The sequence below is a fragment of the Triticum dicoccoides genome, chromosome 6B, assembly GCF_002162155.2.
Source record: "Triticum dicoccoides isolate Atlit2015 ecotype Zavitan chromosome 6B, WEW_v2.0, whole genome shotgun sequence".
Taxonomy (NCBI): Eukaryota; Viridiplantae; Streptophyta; class Magnoliopsida; order Poales; family Poaceae; genus Triticum; species Triticum dicoccoides.
Window position 1 is genome coordinate 51230845 of NC_041391.1, and position 20249 is coordinate 51251093.

At 45.1% G+C, this 20249-nt stretch overlaps 2 protein-coding genes across 2 annotated transcripts; one reads left to right on the plus strand and one right to left on the minus strand.

The window, feature by feature from the left end:
* Positions 1-3511: 3511 nt before the first annotated feature.
* On the plus strand, positions 3512-6330 carry LOC119326501 (probable serine/threonine-protein kinase PIX13). The gene is made up of 6 exons (XM_037600136.1): positions 3512-3709; positions 4138-4448; positions 4551-4710; positions 4845-4987; positions 5068-5188; positions 5892-6330. The coding sequence occupies exons 1-6, from the start codon at positions 3610-3612 to the stop codon at positions 6185-6187; spliced, it is 1131 nt and encodes a 376-aa protein (XP_037456033.1). The 5' UTR covers positions 3512-3609; the 3' UTR covers positions 6188-6330.
* Positions 6331-7612: 1282 nt separating this feature from the next.
* On the minus strand, positions 7613-8929 carry LOC119326741. Its single transcript, XM_037600359.1, has one exon. The coding sequence runs from the start codon at positions 8914-8916 to the stop codon at positions 7693-7695; it is 1224 nt and encodes a 407-aa protein (XP_037456256.1). The 5' UTR covers positions 8917-8929; the 3' UTR covers positions 7613-7692.
* Between the last annotated feature and the right edge of the window lie 11320 nt (positions 8930-20249).

Here is a 20249-nt window from a genome sequence, read left to right on the forward strand (position 1 = left end):
GGGCGAGCGCTGAGAATTTCTGAATCTGCTCACTGTTTGGCCTAATCTCGTTGCGCCTATGCTTGTGCAAATCGGTCAGGAAATAAGCCTGCCATGGCAGCGTTTTTCGCTGGCATGAGGCTACTAATAGTGGAAACTATCATATATTAGTATTGTCCATATGATAATATCTTCATCGTGCATGCATGATACATAGTAGTGTAATATTTATTATAATATGCTATCTACCTATGTTACTTTAACCTTCTCTCTCTTCTTTAATTGCCTGCCACATCAGCGTGTTTGCTAGTCTCGATCGAGTGCATGATACCGGCTAAGATGTCACCACTGGATCCGGCTTGCCTGCTACCTCGCCATGCTCCCATCCGTGCTCCCACTCCATCCTACGGCTGTCCTTTTCTCCTTTTTTTTTCTAATCTAATCATCTCCCCCCTTGATTTTAAGGGGATGGGGCCGGGCCTTATTTTGTTCCAATTAAATCATGCCACGTATGCGGGAGCACGGATGGGAGCACGCTGGGGGAGCAGGCAAGTCTCGTCCGTCACCACTATGGCCAGCCTGAGGCAAGCCAGTTTTGTTGCCACAACATCCCTTTTAGTTAGCGATTCTGTTAGCTTTTCTTTGACTTGTTTTTGCTTCGATCGGGACAATGGACGTGGTCTGTACAATATCTATGAATGAGTAGGAAGGCCTGGTTTACTAGAAAAGGTAGGAAGGCCTAGTGCAATCTCAGGTCGTGGGATGGCATGATTGCGAGCTCCAAGACATGTTTTCTTCTCTTCACTAAATAGAAGGAGAAAGAAGAAAAGCTATGGACATTGCAAGCGGCGCAATATCTCTTGTCTCTCTCATTGTGTTTCGTCTAGGTTGAGCAACAACAATTGGCATCAGAGCTGTGTGAGATACATGGTGGCTTCATAGTCCTAGCATCATGAAGGAGGAGGCGACATCAGAGCTGGCGGGCACGGGTCAAGGACATTGATGTGTGCTACAAGACATCGTTGTCGCCCGCCCTGTGTTGTGGTCGCAACCTAGGATGCAACCGAGAGGGCGAGATAGTGGTTCGCGGGAGATTGGTAAGGGAGAGCGGCTGTTGTGCCCAATTTCCGACACTCACCTGCACCAACTACGCTTGAGCGCTGGTGATAAATGTGCAACTCGGATCGCAAGGCCTCTGGGAGGCCATCAAGTTCGGCGATGACGACAGTGACGACCGGGCGGCGTGGCGCTGGTAGCGCCGCTCCACGCGGTCCTATCAGAGATGGTGTGCACGCTCGCCAGCAAGGATACTCTGAAGATGCTCCGCATGGGGTGCCAGCACATGCGGGATGCTAGGGTGCAAGTTTGCGGCCGCGAGTTGAAGGAGCTATGTTTCTGTGATGGTGAGTCAATTGAAGATTTTGCTTTATTCCTCACCGCAATCGTCAATGATCTACAACTCCTGAACCACCTCGTGACCGAGTACTGTTATGTGCTAAAGTTCCTTTGTGCGGTACCACGCAAGTATCGGCAGATGGCAATAGCCATCAAATCCTCTGTCGACCTGCAGACCCTCATGATCAAGAAGAACTATGGACGATGGAGGAGAGATGCGACCTCGATGACGTCGATTGCATCATTGGCAAGCTGGACGACCTGCAGTTGGCTCTTCCATTTTTTGAACATGAAACTACTAGGTCATATACTCTTTGAAGTTCATATAGTGTGGTACTGCGTTGATGCTCGCATCGAATTTCCTTTGGGCAGTATGATGATGAACTTGACGAGCTAATGCAAACGTTCAGAGGATTAGAGGTGTAAAGTCAAGTATTGTGGTTGTCAATGTGATTTCTATGTGTATGTTGTCGACGTTATAACGTTACTTAAATGTTGGAATTGATCTACGGTTGAAGCAAACGAAGAGAAAAAGAAGGAGGTGACTCCCCACATACATGCCCGGATCGGGGGCACCGAATCAACGACTTAATCTCGCTCCCATCACCTATATATCACGATAAGGGCTCCCGTTGGTTGGATATAACAATCTCACTGGGTTAGCCACATTCAGCTGCAACTATCGACCCTAAAGAGGTGCTAAGGGGATTCAAGGTCGTCTCCATCCCCGTCCACCGCAGGACTGTGTCGACGGCTTCCTGCTACCATCTATTCTGGCCTTACTTCTGCACTTCCTCCCTGATCATTTGCTCACAAATGGAGACCTCACGTGCCGTCATGGGCTACACCTTAAAAATTAAGCGTCTTCTAATTCTTGTTAGTCTCTAATTCTCCCCGCTAGAGGTGTTCTAATTTTGAGATCAAGATCCTATTTATGTTAATTCTAAATTATTATTTTTAACAATAAAGGGGCATTAGTTTCAATTATAAAGAAAATTCTTGCCAAACTTATTTCATTATTTTGCTTTCGAAAAAGGTGAAGCATGCTCCACCACTTCAACAACATCCACATTGAATGTTGTGGTTCGTCAGCTCCAGCAAGAGCAGCTATATATGTGGCCTCCAACCAAAGTGCGTGTATGTTATTAAGACAACAAAAACTAATGAATTCTGTGTATAAAATCGAAGTGGATGGGCTCTTAACCCAGTGGTCAGAGCAGTGGCGGAGCTTCGTGGGGTTCAGCCTGCTGGGCTGCGGCCCCCTCCCCCAGCCCATGAAGAAATAGGTGAGTAGTTCTTAGTTATTGGGACATGAATCCAGAAAAACTAGCCCAACCCTCATAATTTCACCCCTTCTTGGCCCATTGCCCCACCAAAGATTAGGCCGAAGCTCCGCCACTCGATCAGAGTGCATAGTTGCATCCTAGCCGGCGCGGGTTCAAACCTTGGTTCTAACGCGGGTCTCACATTTCCTCCTTAACAATAATTAAAAAGCCGTAGGGGCTCCTCCTCTAGCTTCTTTTATGTATGGGTACGAGTTAACACATATATAGGAGAAATATAAGTCATGGTCTCTGGTCAACACGGCTTTAGATTGGTCTAAACTGGATCAAGGACCAAATGAAAGCACATACTAGCTAAGTTTTGGCGCTCGAGAGAAATCAACAATTTAGTGCACCATTAGTTGACACATTCTAGCATCATTAATAACTGCTGTGCACTAACCTCCCAAAAGATTTCATGCATGCCTTCCCTTTCTGCTTTCCGAAAAAGAGAGGAAAGGGCATGCAAGGACAGCAAATTAACCATCCATCTCTTTGATTGGTAGTTCGGGTTTAACCCATGTGGACAACATACCTTGAGCACGCCATCAGTTTCAGAACAGAGGCAGTGCATATCATCGTTTATACTCCGTATGTAGGTGCAACTGGAGGGAAGAAGATGCACCTAAATAAATAAGTAATGATACGACGGAAAGTTCTCCATTTAAAAAGATGGTAATGTAAAGCGGAAAGTAGGAGTAGGACACGCGGTTTGATTTAAAGGAAAAGCTCAAGTGCGGTGCGGGGCAGGCCCCAGCCCACTCGGTGGAGACTTTCTTTAAAGCCACCGGAGACTTTCTTCAGTTTGTAGCTTGGCTTCTCTGCCCCCAATTGACTCCAGTCTCCCCACTCGTCTTCTTCCTCTACCTCTCCTCCTTTACTTGTTTCTCCTTGACACCAGAGAGATAGGGAGATGGCGAATATCTGCGGTGACCCGGGAAAGGCTCGTGTGGCGGCGGATTACCGGCCGTCTAGCCCAGATGTGGAATCTGGTCTCCAAGAACCTAATTCAGGTGAGCTCTCAGATTTCCTCTCTTCTTCCTAGCAGCAGGCATTAAAGATCAAGGATGGGAATCAACTGAATCAGTGTCATACAACCATAGTTCTCTAAGCTTGATGCACCCTTAGTTTTCTTTGATAAACATCTACATATTTTTTATTTAGAAGTACTTCGTTCCGAAAACAGAGTACTTTTCCCAGTTTCAGAAACAAGGTAGTTTTCCCTATTTTTCAGAAGCCATACAGGCTGCAGGACCCATATACTATCACTTTGTGACGAACCGCAACCATATCTTGCTTGTACCATCCTATCTGTTTCCTATCTATGTTCTTCGCAAAATTCTGTGATGCCACTCTTAAAAAAACCTTTCCCATTCTTCCGAAGAAAAATAATTCTGTGATGATCAAATTCAGTATGTTAATGCATGTTCATTGTAAACAGGGACAATAAACTCCAAGACAAGCAGCAGTGCCACCACCAGTGTCATGGTCTCTGCCGGCAGCGACCGTACAAATGGTGGAACCAACCAGGGGTGTTTCCTCGGAGGCCAGATACTGGAGGCACCGAACCTCCGGAAATTCACATTCCTTGAGATCCAGACAGCTACCAGGAACTTCAGGCCAAATGGTCTCATTGGGGTGGGGGGATTTGGGTGCGTGTACAAAGCATGGGTCGATGAGAAGATGATGAACCCGACAACGAGTCGCCCTGCCATGGCTGTTGCTATCATGCATGGAAATGAGGAATGGCAGGTAAAATCTGGCCCATCATACACTGATTAAGTAAATCTTGAATTTTGAAATTCCAACAGAGTCGTCACCTCTAAATGTTGCTGCAACTACCGTGAGTAACAGAAATTTCTGACTGTCCACTTGCAATCGGACATAAACCTTTTGGGAAGGTTCTCCCACCCAAACCTTGTCAAGCTATTGGGCTACTGCTGGGAGGGCAAGGAACTATTTCTTGTGAATGAGTTCATGGCCCAAAGGAGCTTGAAAGACCATCTATTCACAGGTGAGTTGTTGCTGATGACCATTTGTTTATGGCCTTGCTCATGCTGGCTGTGTGTTTTTCTTCGTGTCTGCAATTCTTGAAAGACCAATTGACTGAAAAGTACTGACATTGAAGCCGGAGGCAATTGTAATTAGTTTCAGGAAGATGTCCTCCACTATCATGGGAACAGAGGCTGAAGATCGCCATCGGTGCAGCTCGAGGACTTGTTTTCTTGCATGCATCAGAGAAGAAAGCTATGTACCGTGACTTCAAGGCTTCAGAGATTCTTCTAGATGCAGTAAGCTTTCTACCCTGCAATGTGTCTTCTATATCTTGTCTATTTCTGAAGATCTAATTCTGACCGCGTTTTGCTGTCAGGACTATAACGCGAAGCTCTCTGATTTTGGGCTTGCTAAGCTTGGGTCAACCGGCAACTCGCGTATGACTATCATGCCCACGCGCACCCACGGATATGCAGCTCCGGAATATGTAATAAGTGGTATGTGTCCTCGCTCATCATATCTTTCCAGATTTAGAGTATTGCATCAAATAGGTTTGTCGATCATTCATAACAATTGCTTTCTCAAGCGGTTAATTGTCATAGCAAGTTGATCCATGTGCTGACAATTCCTTTGGCATTCCTCTACCATCACCTTCCATATAAAGAGAAAAGAATAATGTGTAGTCCATTGCAATCATTTATACCACTTGATAGGAGGCACGGCTTGCCGCGCGTTGCCCACCTTCATGTGTGGTGACCCGCTGGGCCGTGCTCATTTTCTTGCTCCAGTGTTAACTTCATCGCCAAATTTAAACCAAGGGAAGAGGTTACAGAAGATCAAAGAGGAACATGCACATTTTACTTATCCTGTAGAAACCATATTTGGCGATATCATGGTGTGCTTCGGTCGTGCCATCTTTGGCAATATAAGGGCCATGCCGGCTTCAGCACTATACTCTCTTCGTAATGAATGACATGCAGCTCTTCCCCACGGTTCGAAAAAAAAAATGATTTGGAACACTAAATTTCGACTTTCTAGCTCCATTAAATCTTTTAAAATTTCGAATCTGCTTCCTCTGTAAACTAATATAAGACGTTTAAGATCACTAAAATAGTTTACATAAGAATACATGTTGCTACATATACTAGCTTTTTTTATGGTTGGTGGTTATTCTCACTTCATGCTCTGAACCATGTCCAGGCCTTCTGTATGAGCAGAGCGACGTTTACGGTTTCGGGGTTATGATCCTGGAGATGCTGTCCGGTCAGCTTGCGAAGGATCCCAACCGCCCCAAGGGGCAAACCAACATCATCGACTGGGCAAAGTCATTGGCTGACCGGAGAAAACTCTCTCATTTTATGGACTCCCGGCTCAAGGGCCAATACAACTCCAAACAAGCCCATCAGGCAGTGCATGTTGCACTGAGCTGCCTTGCCGGGGAGCCTAGGAGCAGGCCCTCGATGAAGGTGGTTCTCGAGGCGCTCGAGCAGATCTAGGCAATGAAGAGCTGCAGATATCTTCATCTGTGATGTTGCTTTTTCTTATTGCATACATTTATAAGCATGTTTGAAGGAGTTTCTGTTGGGATGACCATGCAAACATGATCGGTTCCTGGCTTGAATTAAGATGATTCTTTGCTTGTCGGTTCCTGCATTTCAGGTTCTGTGCTTGTCGCACCTGTATTTTATTTTACTTTTTGTTGGAGATGGAACTAGTTTTCCATGTCATAGAAGTAGTGGAATGGAAGAATTGATCAATGGAAGCTCCACAAATTTGGGAAATCATTGAGTGACACAACTTGCCGGTCGATGGAGGTTGGAGGCGATGCTGAATTACTTGTTGAAAGGGGATCCAATCTGAAGAGTCAGGTCTACGTACTGAAGGAGTAAGCTAGAACAGTGTTCAACTGTCTTAGTAGTAGATTTATTGTTTTCCTTTCCATGAGTTCAATTACGGTTAATTTTCACCAGCTGTTAGAAGCGCTGGAGCTCTAATTAAGATCCAAACTACACATACTAGGTTAATTAATTAATTATCATACGGCAAAGGATTTCAAGTGCACGAGTCAGCTGTAAGATACAAGACAACAGCTACAGCTAGAGATGATTACAGGTTGTATAGCACAAGCTGAATAAAACATCAACTCAATAATGATGATTGAATAAACATCATTATTGAGTTGATAATGTACAGGCTGAATAAAACATCAACTCAATTCAGATTGAATAAACATCTAAATTCAGTTAAAGATGAGATACACATCCTGATCCTTTACACATTACTACTTAACAATAAATACGCACAGTCATAATTCAGTTAACCATCTAAACTCAGTCATAATTCAGTTGAACATGGAATCATTTAACTTGTGTGCTAGTAGTAAATCTTTACCAGAGAGAAATTTCCAAGGAGCAAGCCAGTAGTACTACCAGCTCCCAGTAAACAGCGGTGTCTATGATTAGCAATGTAATTAATTGATCAGTGCCTAAAAGCTAGAGTAATCCACTGTCTGTCTGCAGTCTGCACAGATAGGAAGTGTAAAATGATACGTGTACTTCACCAACTAATCTAGTGGGCTAGCATAAAGTAAAAAAATAATAATTAATTTAGCATTATGAACCAGAGATATACTACCTTCATTAGTTATCAGGCAGCAAAGAATTCCAAGAGCATGAGCCAAGCTGTAGGATCATAGACAACAGTTAAAGATGATTAATTATAGTTTACAGCACAAGCAAATTGAGTGCATGCTGAATGATAAAACATCAAAATTCAAATTGATTGAACATCTAAGTTCAGTTAAACATGACATACACATCCCAGTCTTTTTTAGCCATTTCTTACTTAATAGTGCATACTGACATACATATCCAGATCATGGTAAGTCAAAACTATATCGATCATCATCCAACTCATCAAGGTCTTGAACCTTGGTACAGGCAACAAAAACATGTATCCTATCCTTAGCCTAACAGAAAAAGACAGTACAAGCTGGTCAGCTTCAGAAGTGATATGGGCTGGCAAATGCTGATTGCATCATCCACTTGGTTAGAGTCACCGGTGTGCTTGGAGCAGAACCATACCAATTGATCGAGGGCACATCATCGTCCGTGGTGTCGCTTCCTGTCCAAGAACCAGAAGTGCCAGCATTTGGGGCACACTGCAGGAAGCTGAAATTTAGCATTGTACTCTGGCCCTGTGACTCAACAACAGGTTGTGGTTCAAAGACTGGCCTGAACAAGTTGGCTTGATCAGAAATCTCAGAGAAGGGCGTGACTGAAGCACCATGGAGGATCATGTTGTCATAGCCATAGGTGCTCGTCGTGGAACCGGTATGGTCGGACATGGAGAAGCTGTAATTGACCTCTGATTCAGGGACAGGCATCAACAGGTCACCCCGAAGGACTTGATCAGAATTGTCAGGAAAAGGCATGCGTGCACAGCAGCAGCCGCTCACCGCAGAACCGGCATGGTCGGCCATGTAGAAGCTGCAATTGGCATTTGATTCAGGGACAGGCGTCAACAAGTCGCCCAGGACTTGGTCGGGTGTGAGGCCGGACATGAGATCTTGAAGAAGCTCGTCCCAGGAGACGCCATCCAAGTCCTTGTTCAAGTCTGGCTTTGAGTACTGGACGTGGATGGGCAGCGGTAGAATTGGTGCAGCAGAGGAACGAAGCAGCCGCCGCCTCACAGTCACAGGAGATGATGCTGGCAGTGGCGTATCTCGAGCCTTCCTCTTCCTCATCCGTGTTGATGATGTCGACGGAATGGGCGTAGATGATCTGGGCTTACGCGGGCTTCGATAGATCTTGCAAAGAGTGGGGATGGATTTGCCGGTCTCGTCCTCATCTTCTTGATCCACACCGAACTCAACCATGAGCCATACCTCCGTCTCAGATCCGTCGGCGTTGGTGGGCTCATATCTGAAACTCTGCTTGTATCCTCCGATGTTTCGTCCCTGGTCGTCGGAAACAACCTTCCTGCCCTTCTCGGAGTGCCACTGGCCCTTGCCGTCGCCGACCACTCGGGACCTGCGCTTGTCGCGCACGGACCTGGCCTTGGCGGAGCCGAAGAAGTACCAGTAGCGCCTCTCCTCGCCGGTCTTGTGCGACACCAGGACCGCGGGCAGGTGTCCGTCGACGAGCGTGGCCGGATCGGCGGCGTAGACGTCGGCCGAGTGCAGGAAGCTGGCGGCTGGTTCAGGGAGGCGCTCGCCCGCGATCATGGGGCGGAGGTAGGCGGAGATGAGGTCGGCATCGTGTGGGTTGAACCTGCAACCAGGGGGAGGGTCGGAGGAGGGCGCCATGGGACATGGAGGTGACGGCCGGCGGGGAACGAGCTAGGGTTTGGGGAGGCGCGGGCGGCGGATTTGGGATTTGGGATTTGGGAATCGGAAGGGGAGGGTGGAAGAAGACGCCCGCGCTCTGCCGCCTTTTCTACTTGAAATCTGGCGGGAAGAGGAACGCGGCTTTGGGAGGGATGAAAGACGCGGGTTTGGGCTTTGGGTTTTGGGTGGGCTCTTCCCAAAGACACGGGTTTGGGCTTCGGTTGGCTCTTCCCCACAGACGCGATTTTGGGGACCTCCTATTGGACGCTCTCTGCGTCAAGTTGCTGCGGTTTCGCACAGGAGCCTCCCCGACTGGGCCGGCCCATCAAGATGGCGATCGACATGAATGAGCATTGCTCAAAAAATAATTCGATGGCGGGGATTCGAACACACGATCGAGTGATCCAGACGATGTGTTCCTACCAGTTGACCTAGTACTCGAATGTGCTCATAACTTAGCATCAGACATAAAGAACCAGACACGCTTTGAAGATCCGAATTACTTAAGGAATTTCGAAAGTAATTTCTTTTTTCAAAAAACGGAATGTTCTGTGAAACACAATCACGTTCCAAAAATTGTGAACAATTTTCCAAAAAAGTAAAACATTTTCTAAAAATCAGGAACATTTTTTGAAATCATGAACAAAATTTTCTAAACACGAACATTTTTTCAAATCACGAACAATTATTTCAAAACGCAATTTTTACAAAAATACAGAAAAGATGAACAATTGTTTTTGAAATCATGAACAATTTTTTCTAAACACGAACCTTTTTTTGAAATCACGAACATTTTTTTCAAAACGCAATTTTTACAAAAATTCAGAAAAGATGAACATTGTTTTAGTATGTGAACAAAATTTAAAAGGCTGGAACACTTTTTGAAATTACAGAACATTTTCAAATTTATGAAAACGAAATTTAGAAATGAGAACATTTTTTCAATTTCCTCGAACATATTTTGAGTTTGCGAACAAATTTTCAAAAACATAATTTGTTTTCAAATTAGTGAACACATTTCGAAAGTCAGAACATTTTCTGAAAATTCCGAAGTAAAAAATAAAATAAAAAAAAGGAAAAGACAAACATTTTTTAAACAGGGAACATTTTTTAAATCTTAGAACTTTTTTCAAAATGCAAACATTTTTTGAATATATGAACAATTTTGGAAAACACAACCATTTTTTTAAAAATGAACGTTTTTTAAAAGTGGGAACAATTTTTCTAAGTTTACGAACAATTTTTGAAACATAAACTTTTTTCAAAAAAAAACTTGAAAAATAAAAAGGAAACAGAAAAGGAAAAGAAAAATAGAAAATAAAGTAGAAAAATAAACAGAAAAACGTAAAAAAGAAAGACAAAAACCAAAAAAAGAAAAAACCGGTTTAGGGAACCTTCTAGAAGCTTCCAAAACCAGAAAAAACCGGCTGGGAAACTCTAGAAGATTCCCAAAACCGGAAACGCGAACACTGTAAATGGGCCGGCCCAGGTTCGATAGCCAGCTCTTACGCGAAGCCTCAACAGCTTGACGCAGAGAGCGTCAAATAGGAAATTCCGCGATTTTGGGCTTTTTCCTTTTATTTTTTCACTTCGCTCGATCGTACGCCGGTTGGCAATGGTCATACAACTCAACCAAACCTAAACCATAAGTAATCAATGTGGAGTTTGAGAGATCAACTAACTAAAGAGTGCTCGTTCCCGGTCTTCCCAAGGATCACTTGGGATGGACAGAGAGCGTGTCACTTGACGCGCTTTCAGTCACCGCCATGTGTCGCGCTCTGAAAACTTCCTCCAGATTTTGTTTTTAATTTTATTTTTTCATACGTGTTTTTGGCTTTTTAGATTTTTTTTAGTTTTTTGGTTATTCACAGGTTCTCTTAGCTTTCGAACAAAACTATTTTTTAAAAAAATATATTTTTTACGTGAAAAAACAAGTTTTTTCCTTTTCACGAGAGGCCTAGCCGTGCCTCTCAAAAAGAAAAAATGCGTTCTTTTTTTGCGAGAGGCACGATTTTACTTTTGCGAGAAGCATGGTTTTGCTTTCGTGAGAGGAACGGCCGTGCCTCCTGAAAATAAAAAAAATGTTTTTTTTGTCTTCCACAAGAGGCCCGGTTTTGCTTCCGCGAGAGGCACGGCCGTATCTTTTGTAAACCAAAAAAATACGTTTTTCCCTTCCACGAGAGGCACGGCTGTGGCTCTCAAAAATGAAAAAAAAGTGTTTGAGAGAGCAACTAACTAAAAAGCACTCGTTTCCAGCCTCCCCAAGGGTCACTTGGGATGGACGGAGAGCGTGCCACTTGGCACGCTTTCAGCCGCCACCACATGTCACGCTTTGGGCGTTTTCTCTTAGTTTTGTTTACATCTTTATTTTTCCGCACGTGTTTTCGACTTTTTTGATAATTTTTTATGTTTTTTCGGTTTTTCACCAGTTTTCCTTGGCTTTTGACCAAATTGTTTTTGAAAAGGAAAACAAAAAATGCGTGTTTTTTCCGCAAGATGCACGGATTTGCTACCGCAAGAGGTGCGGCTGTGTCTCTCTGAAATGAAAAAAATGTGTTCTCTCTTTTTTTTCATGAGAGGCGCGATTTTGCTTCCGCAAGATATACGGACGTGGTTCTTGGAAACGGGAAAAAATTGTTTTCCATTTTTTTCGTGAGAGAGGCGGCCGTGCCTTTCGGAAATGAAAAAAACTCATCTTTTTTCTTCCACGAGAGGCACGGCCGTGCTTCTTGAAAACGAAAAAAATGTGTTTTCTTTTTTTTCACGAGAGGCATGGCTTTATCATCCGGTTTTTTATTTGATTTTTTATGGAAAAAGTTCATCAATACCTATCAACATGGGATCTTGTTTTAAATATCTCGAGGCGAGAAATCTAACGGTGAAAATGGTTCGAGATTTGGACGCACGGTTTAAGAAATAAATCATTTTGAATAAACAGATCCAAAAAAAAGCTACTAGGTTGCGACAAGTGGCGCCCATGTTACACGCCACTTGTCGCAATATGGGAGGTGAAAGTGATTTTTGAAAAGAGTACTCCTCAATGTGAAAATGGGCGCGTAAGAAAGAGAAAATGTTATGCTATCGATGTGGTGGAAAGGGATATTTTATTGCTGAGTGTGTGGTTGAGCTTTGTGGCACTTGTGGCAAACCGGCACATGATACGGGGGACTATCCGTTTTTGCGAGATCAGGCATCGTCTCTCATGATGTATGGAGTGTACTGTTCTGAACTCACGTTCTTTGAGTCTCCTACGGAGATGGAGGTTCCTAACGAGACTTTGAGTTTGACGACTGGGATAGTAAAAATTACCAGAGGAGAGGTCTCTGAGGCTCAGATTGTGCAGAGGCTCAAGGAGTTGGCTCCAGGTGATTTCCAGTGGGAACTTGTTAGTATCGAGGACAAACTGTTTCAGTTGAGTTCCCGTCAGTTGAGGATCTACGGAGACTTCTAAGTTTTGGGATGTGCAAGGTGCCGGGTACTGTTTGTGTGCTTGAATTTCATGAGTGGAAGAGGATTGAGCCTACGGGCAAGCCTTTGACTCAGGTCTGGTTGCGTTTTTCTGGGGCTCCCTCGAAGCCGATGCAGGATGCTCGGGTCGTGGCTAGTCTGGGTATTATGGTGGGGAGACCAGAGCGAGTGGATATGGACTTTACCAGAGCTCACGGGATAGCCCGATTACTGGTCAGTGTGCTGGATATTGAGTATGTGCCTGAGGTGGTCAAGTGGGCTTATCGAGGCCAGATCTATAACCTTGTCATTGAGTTTGAGGATGACAGTCTATTTGCCGAGGCGGCTAACAGGACTGATACTGATATGCACAAGGGAGATGATAGTTCGGGTCTTAAGGAGGCGCCGGTTGCTGACAGTGGACGAGAGTTGTCCACTGCGCCGGGAGCCGATTCTCAAACGTCTGGGGATGGGACGGTACCACCTTCCACGATGCCCACGACTGCTCTCAGATTTGGGTCTTTCGAGCCGGCCTCTGCGCCCCCGAGACTTTGGAGTGAGCGGGTGGAGTCTGATGAGGCGTTCGAGCACTCGCTACCTGTTTTGGAGTTTGAGGATTCTGTTAATCCTCTTCTTGGGGCATCGCCGATCACGGTCAGGAGTGAGGCGGAGGAGGTTCCCTCCCGCATGCTCATTGATTCCCCTCAGGTCGCGGGCCCGGCGGTGAAGGTCCTTCTCTCTGAAGGGGGTCCGAGGATGGTGATCTCGGATCCCTCTCCTGCAATCGCCATTCCGGAGGTGCAGTCGGAGATGCCATCTGCTGATGGGGTCTCGGGGCAGGTGGCCTCGGCGCCATCTTCATTTCTTGCGGTGGTCGAGATCCCGATGGTGGAGGTTGCTTCTTCGAAAGGGGGTCCGAGGCAGCTGGCCTCGGCACCTTCCTCTCCTCTCGCCAAGCCGGTGTTGCAGGCGGCGGCTTCGCTTTCTGGAGAGGGCTCAGGGCAGGTGGCCTCGGGGCCCTCTTCTCTTGGGGCGCCCAGGGGGGCCAGCCCACCTACGGCGCCGGTGCCTCCTGCTGGCCGAAGGGCCATGGTGGATGGGGAGCTCGGGCAGGAGGCCCAGGTTCCACCCTCCCCCGGCTTGGTGCTCTCGAGTAGGGCCACTCAGGAGGAGGTGATTGCGTTCGTTGGTATTCCGGATCCGGTCTCTAAGGGGCGACGGTTGAGCAGCCGCCTCCAGGACCATGTGCATCATAAGGGAGGCCAAGCTTCGTGACATGGAGGTCACTACTGGTATGTCGGTTAATACCTCTAATTCTATTTTGCATTTTTTCAATGATGAGATTATTAATAATGCAAACCAGCTAGGAATTTCACTAGGTAGTAATGATAGTAAAATTTCAACTTTGGTTAATGATATGTTGGATTTAGAGGCTGAGCGGGCTTTAGAGATGATTCGTAACTTAGCTGCGGTTAAACCCATGAATAATTCCGATATTAATGCTCTGGGGGTCAGGGTGCTCGATAATTTGTGTGCAGATCTTGCTCATCCATCCCCTGAGCCTGAGGAGGAGGATGAGCGTGTGGAGAATGTTGAAATGTGTACCTCTGAGACTGGTTGTGAGGACCGGCTGGAGAGTTTCAGTATTCCTAAACGCAAGTGGAAGAGAAAGATCTACCCGGATTCCGCAGTGCATAGGAGTGCTCGGATCCGAACAGCTAAAAAATTCCATGACGAGATATGAAAGGAATCTTTTGGAATAGCGGAGGCCTGAAAGACTTGGCTAAAAGAAGGTTTCTTGCTGAGGCTTCTATTGAGCATAGATTGGATTTTATCGCATTGTCGGAAACTGGTAGACCTAATTTTTTGCCACAATTTCTAAATACTTTATCGGGCGGTATTGATTTTGACTGGCATTGTCCACCACCGCGAGGAAGATCGGGTGGGATCTTACTCGGAGTTAGATGCGATTCGTTAGAAGTCCGAAGCATGGTCATGGGAGATTTTGCTGTTAAGTTTAGGATGCGGTCGAAGACCGATGGGTTTAACTGGGCTTTGGTGGCGGTATATGGTGCCGCACAGCCCGAGCTAAAACCGGATTTCTTGGCTGATCTGGTTAGGATTTGTGGTTCAGAGCAACTTCCAATCCTGCTGGGGGGGGTGATTTCAATATTATTAGAAGACGTGATGACAATAATAATGATAATTTTGATGGCAGATGGTCGTTCATGTTTAATACTATCATTGAAAGCCTGGATCTGCGAGAGATAGAGCTTTCGGGCAGAAAGTTTACCTGTGATAACGCGATGCCAAATCCGACGGTTGAAAAGTTGGATCGAGTCCTGGCTAGTGTCGAATGGGAGCAGAAATATCCCTTTGTAACAGTCCAGGCGCTTTCGCGTGGTATTTCTGACCACACGCCTTTATTTCTTGACTCTGGGGAGGCCACCCATTTGGGAAATAAAAATGTTTTTTTTCTTTCGAGCTTGCTTGGTTTGAGAGAGAAGGCTTCTTTGATCTCATAGCCAGAGAATGGGCTAAGGATGCAGGAGGTAGGTCTACGCTTGAGCGCTGGCAGAATAAAATTAGGCATTTGAGAAGTTTCCTACGTGGGTGGGCCAAGCATCTCAGCGGGATTTATAAGATTGAAAAGGAACAACTCCTTACACTTATTCAGTCCCTAGATGTAAAAGCAGAAACCACGGTCCTGCCAGCCTCGGAGCTTCTTCGTGAGGAAGAGTTAAAGTGGGCACTCCGGGCCAAGGTCCGAAGAGTAGTCCAGGAAGACGCGAACACATAATTCTTCCACATGATCGCTAATGGTAAACATAGAAAGAAGAGGATCTTTCAGCTTGAAGAAGATGAGGGAACGATTCTTGGACAGAAAAACTTAAAGCTATATATTACTGAGTATTACAAGCAGCTGTTTGGGCCTCCAGAGGATAACTGTGTGTCGCTGGATGAGTCTAGGATTGAGGATGTGCCTCAACTTACGGCTGTTGAGAATGATATTTTAGCTGCTCCTTTCTCTGAGAAAGAGGTGTTTGAGGCCATTTCCCAGATGAAGAATAATAAGGCTCCTGGCCCGGATGGCTTCCCGGCTGAGTTTTATAAGAAGTGTTGGCATATTATTAAAGGAGACCTATTGCCATTGTTCAATGATTTATTCTCTGGCCAGCTTCACCTTTTTCAGCTGAATTTTGGAACGATAACCCTACTTCCCAAGAAGACAGAGGTAGTGAGAATCGAGCAATTCCGGCCTATCTGTCTTCTTAATGTTAGTTTCAAAAAATTTACCAAGGTCGGGACGAATAGGCTCACACAGATTGCGCATACTGTGGTGCAGCCTACTCAAGCTGCTTTCATGCCGAACAGGAAAATCCTCGAAGGGGTTGTGGTCCTTCATGAAATGCTCCACGAGATTCACACGAAAAAAACTTGATGGAGTTGTTTTTAACGTGGATTTCGAGAAAGCGTACGATAAAGTCAAATGGCCTTTCCTTCAACAGGCATTACGCATGAAGGGTTTTGATGAAGCTTGGCGACGCCAAGTTTAATCTTTCACGCAAAAAGGGAGTGTTGGAATTAAAGTGAATGACGATATAGGTCATTATTTCCAGACACACAAGGGCCTGAGGCAAGGTGATCCAATGTCTCCTATTCTGCTCAACATCGTCGTTGACATGTTGGCAATCTTGATAGGTAGGGCAAAGGAGGCCGGGCAGGTGGGTGGCTTGGTGCCTCATCTAGTTGATGGTGGTATGTCCATCCTGCAGTACACTGATGATACAATCATCTTTATGGAGCACGAGTTGGCAAAAGCAAGAAATATGAAGCTAGTACTATGCTTATTTGAACAATTGACTGGTTTGAAGATTAACTTCCATAAAAGCAAGTTTTTTCTGCTTTGGTAGAGCCAAAGAGGAACAAGAAGCATATAAGCAATTGTTTGGATGCGAATTGGGAGCACTACCTTTTACTTACCTAGATATTCCCATTCACCATCGTAAGCTGACAAACAGAGAATGGAAGTGTATCGGGGATTGGTTTGAGAAGAAACTGAGCTGCTGGAAGGGCAAACTCATGTCTTATGGAGGCCGATTGATTCTTATTAATTCGGTGCTCACGAGTATGCCTATGTTTCTTTTATCCTTCTTTGAAGTCCTAGTTGGGGTTAGGAAAAGGCTGGACTTCTATCGGTCCCGTTTCTTCTGACAGAGTGATGAACTTAAGAGAAAATACCAACTAGCCAAATGGTATATTATTTGCCGACCAAAAGACCAAGGGGGTCTTGGTATTGAGAATCTTGAAATCAAGAACAGATGCCTACTTAGTAAGTGTCTATATAAGTTATCAGCCGAAACTGAGGCAACTTGGGCGCAGATCCTTCGTAGCAAGTATCTGCACTCTAAGACTTTGTCGCAGGTGACAGTGAGACCGACTGACTCGCCGTTTTGGAAGGGGCTTATGAGAGTCAATGCTGCTTTCTTTAATAGAACAAAGTTTATTGTCGGTAATGGCCACAACACTCGCTTCTGGTAGGATACTTGGCTGGGTGAAATGTCGTTGGCGCTCCAGTATCCATCTCTGTATCGTATTGTGCAGCGACGTGATGCTCTGCTTGCCACGATCTTGCAGTCCACTCCCCTTAATATTCAGTTTAGGAGGGTGCTTATTGGCGACCGGTGGGAAGCATGGATTCATCTGGTGAGAAGACTGATGGAGGTTCAGCTTACTCATCAGCCTGATAAGTTGTGTTGGAATCTTACTAGGTCTGGTGAATTCACTGTCAAGTCGATGTATATTGATGTCATCAACTCTAGTGTTATTTCTAGTTCCAAACATGTTTGAAAAGTCAAGGCTCCTTTAAAAATCAAAGTGTTTATATGGTTTGTACATAAACAAGTCATCTTAACAAAAGATAATTTGGTTAAGCGCAACTGGACAGGCTCTACTAGGTGTAGTTTCTGTGATCGGGATGAAACTATCAAGCATCTTTTCTTTGATTGCCCGTTGGCGAGAGTGTTGTGGCGCACGATGCAAATTGCCTTTAACATTACTCCTTCGAATTCGGTCAGGTCGTTATTTGGAACATGGCTTGTTGGGATAGAGTCTGAAATAGCTAGACAAATTCGTGTAGAAGCATGTGCGTTGTTATGGGTAATTTGGAACTGCAGAAATGATTTGGCTTTTAACAGAACAATAACTATTTATTTTTACAGGTTTTATTCCGGGCTATTACGCTAATCCGTATGTGGTCCTTACTCACTCCGACAGAGGCCAGGGAGCGTTTGGTTATTAGATCTGTCCGGTGGGAGATGGTAGCGCGGGATATCTTCAACCGGTTTGGATGGCGGTCATGTAGTAGGATAGGTGATTAGTTTACCTATCTTTCTTATGCCAGCCGGTTGTGGCTTTTGGGGCTTTTTTTTTTGCTTTTAGCTTTGCGGCTCTTTGTGAGCCAGCCATTTATTTGTTTGCAAACTGCAAGACCTTGTTCAACTACTTTATTTATTTATAAATATGGCCATATGCATCATTCTGATGCAGAGGCAGGAGAGTCCTCTTTTTTGAAAAATGTGCAAAGCTAACGAAAAGACAAACCGCTTTGTGTTGTGTATGTAGATCGCGTCGCGTGCGTATGTCCGTTCCAAGAACCAGTTCTAAACCACGATTCGTAACTGTCAGAGACCAAACCATTTAGTCCCACACCCAGCCATAGCCAACTTTCTTTTACGCAAACCCAAGCCAAACTAAACTAGAGAGCAACTAGTTTTTTCTAAAACACAACACAAACGTAAGCGGAAATCTTAAAATAAATCTAGAAATAAATGCGAGCACCAGAACTTGAATTTCGATGGGCTCGACATTTCATATTCACTGTAACCATCCAATCACAGGTTGGTTTGCGGACAGTAACTAGTTGAGGAGTGCTCTTTCTGGAGCCTCCCAACGATCACTTGGAGTGGTCTGAAAGTGAGCAACTTGGCGCGCATTCAGCCATTGCCATGTGTCGTGCGCTGGGCGCTTCCTTCAATTTTTTTTTTTAAATTTTCTTGCACGTGTTTTCTGCTTTTAAGATGGTTTTGTTTTTGTTTTTTTTTTTGAATTTTCGGTTGTCCAGCGGTTTTTCTTAGCTCTTCGACAAAAAAGATAGAGTTTTTTTGCGAGAGGCTTGGTTTTTCTTCCGCGAGAGGCACGACCATGCCAAAAAATACTTGTTTTCCCTTTTTTTTCTTGAGACTCACGGTTTTGCTTTCCGCGAGAGGCATGATCGTGCCTCTTGGAAATGGAGAAACGCGTTTTATTTTTTTTCTTCCACGAGAGGCATGATTTTGCATCCACAAGAGACACGGTTTTGCTTTGGCGGGAGGCATGTACGTGCCTCTCGGAAACAGAAAAAAATATGTTTTATTTTTTCTTCTTCCGCGAGAAGCACGGTAGTTCCTCTCGAAAACGAAAAAATGCGTTTCTCTTATATTTTTTTTCTTTCGTGAGAGATACGGTTTCATTTCCGCGAGGGGCACAGTCGTGCCTCTAGGAAATGGGAAAAACAAGCATTTTCTCTTGTTTTTTTTCGTGAAAGGCACGGTTTTGCTTCCGTGGCTCTTTGAAACGGCTTCCGAAAATGAAAAAAACGTGCTCCCACTCTGGTTTTTTTGTACGTTTTATTTCATGAAAAAATAAATTCGTTAAAATCTATTAACATGGGATCTTGTTTTGAAGATCACGAAGCGAAAAATCCAACAGTGAAAACGGTTTGAGATTTGAATGCAGGGTTTAAGAGATAAAACATTTTAAATAAAAGGATCTATGAAATAAAATACATAGGTTAGAGCATCTCTAGCAGACCCCGCATAACGCCGACCCGCAAAACGTGTTTGCAGTTCGCGGAAAAACGTCTTTGCGGGCCGGGCGCGGGCGGCCGCGGAGGCAGACCCCACAAAACGGACCCGTATAAAAGGATATTCGCGAAATATACTCTTTTACGGGTCGGCTTTGCGGGGTCTACTCTTGCCCCGCTGCCGCCGGTCCACAAATATCAATACCAACACAATACAACAATCATCCACGTTACAAATAATTATTCAAATCACCGAAGAAAACTAAAATAATGCAATATAAAACTTGTCTCAAATACAAATAACACATGAATTAAATAAAAATGAATAGAAAAATTAGTTTTGTTACTGTTCAGCCCTTTGCCAATGATATGCTCAATGAGATTCTCCTCAAGCTGAAAATGGGTGTTTGCATTTTCAATCTCCCTGTATGTCTGAAGAAAAGCTCTAATGCGGTTAGGTCTCTAGTTGTATATGTTGGATTCTCCGCGAAGTAGTCTTGCATCAACATCTCGTTCCCGAGATGGCGATTTCGAGGAATGCAAAGACGGTCGACGGTCGATCCTTGCCGCCTCTTTCGGTTCTCGTCTTCGTTCTCCTTCATGGCAAGGGTAATCACCAACGTCTGCTGCCGATAGTTTGCAAGCAGCATCTCAACATTCGAGTCGTCTGAATCGGACGAATCGTCGAGCAAAAACCTCTCGCACGGGCTCAATTCCATCTACATGATAAAAAATATCACGCCGCGTCAACCAACTATGCATAGCGCTTTGCACAAAGCACAAGCAAACACTCACCAGCGGCTCGTGGGCGGTGGCTCTCCGACGGTTCGGGGGGCGCGCGATCCCGGGCGGCGGCTTGAGGGCGGTCGATCCCCGGCGGCGACTAGGGGCGGCTCGAGGGAGGTCGATCCCCGGCTGCGACGGCGACCAGGGGCGGCTC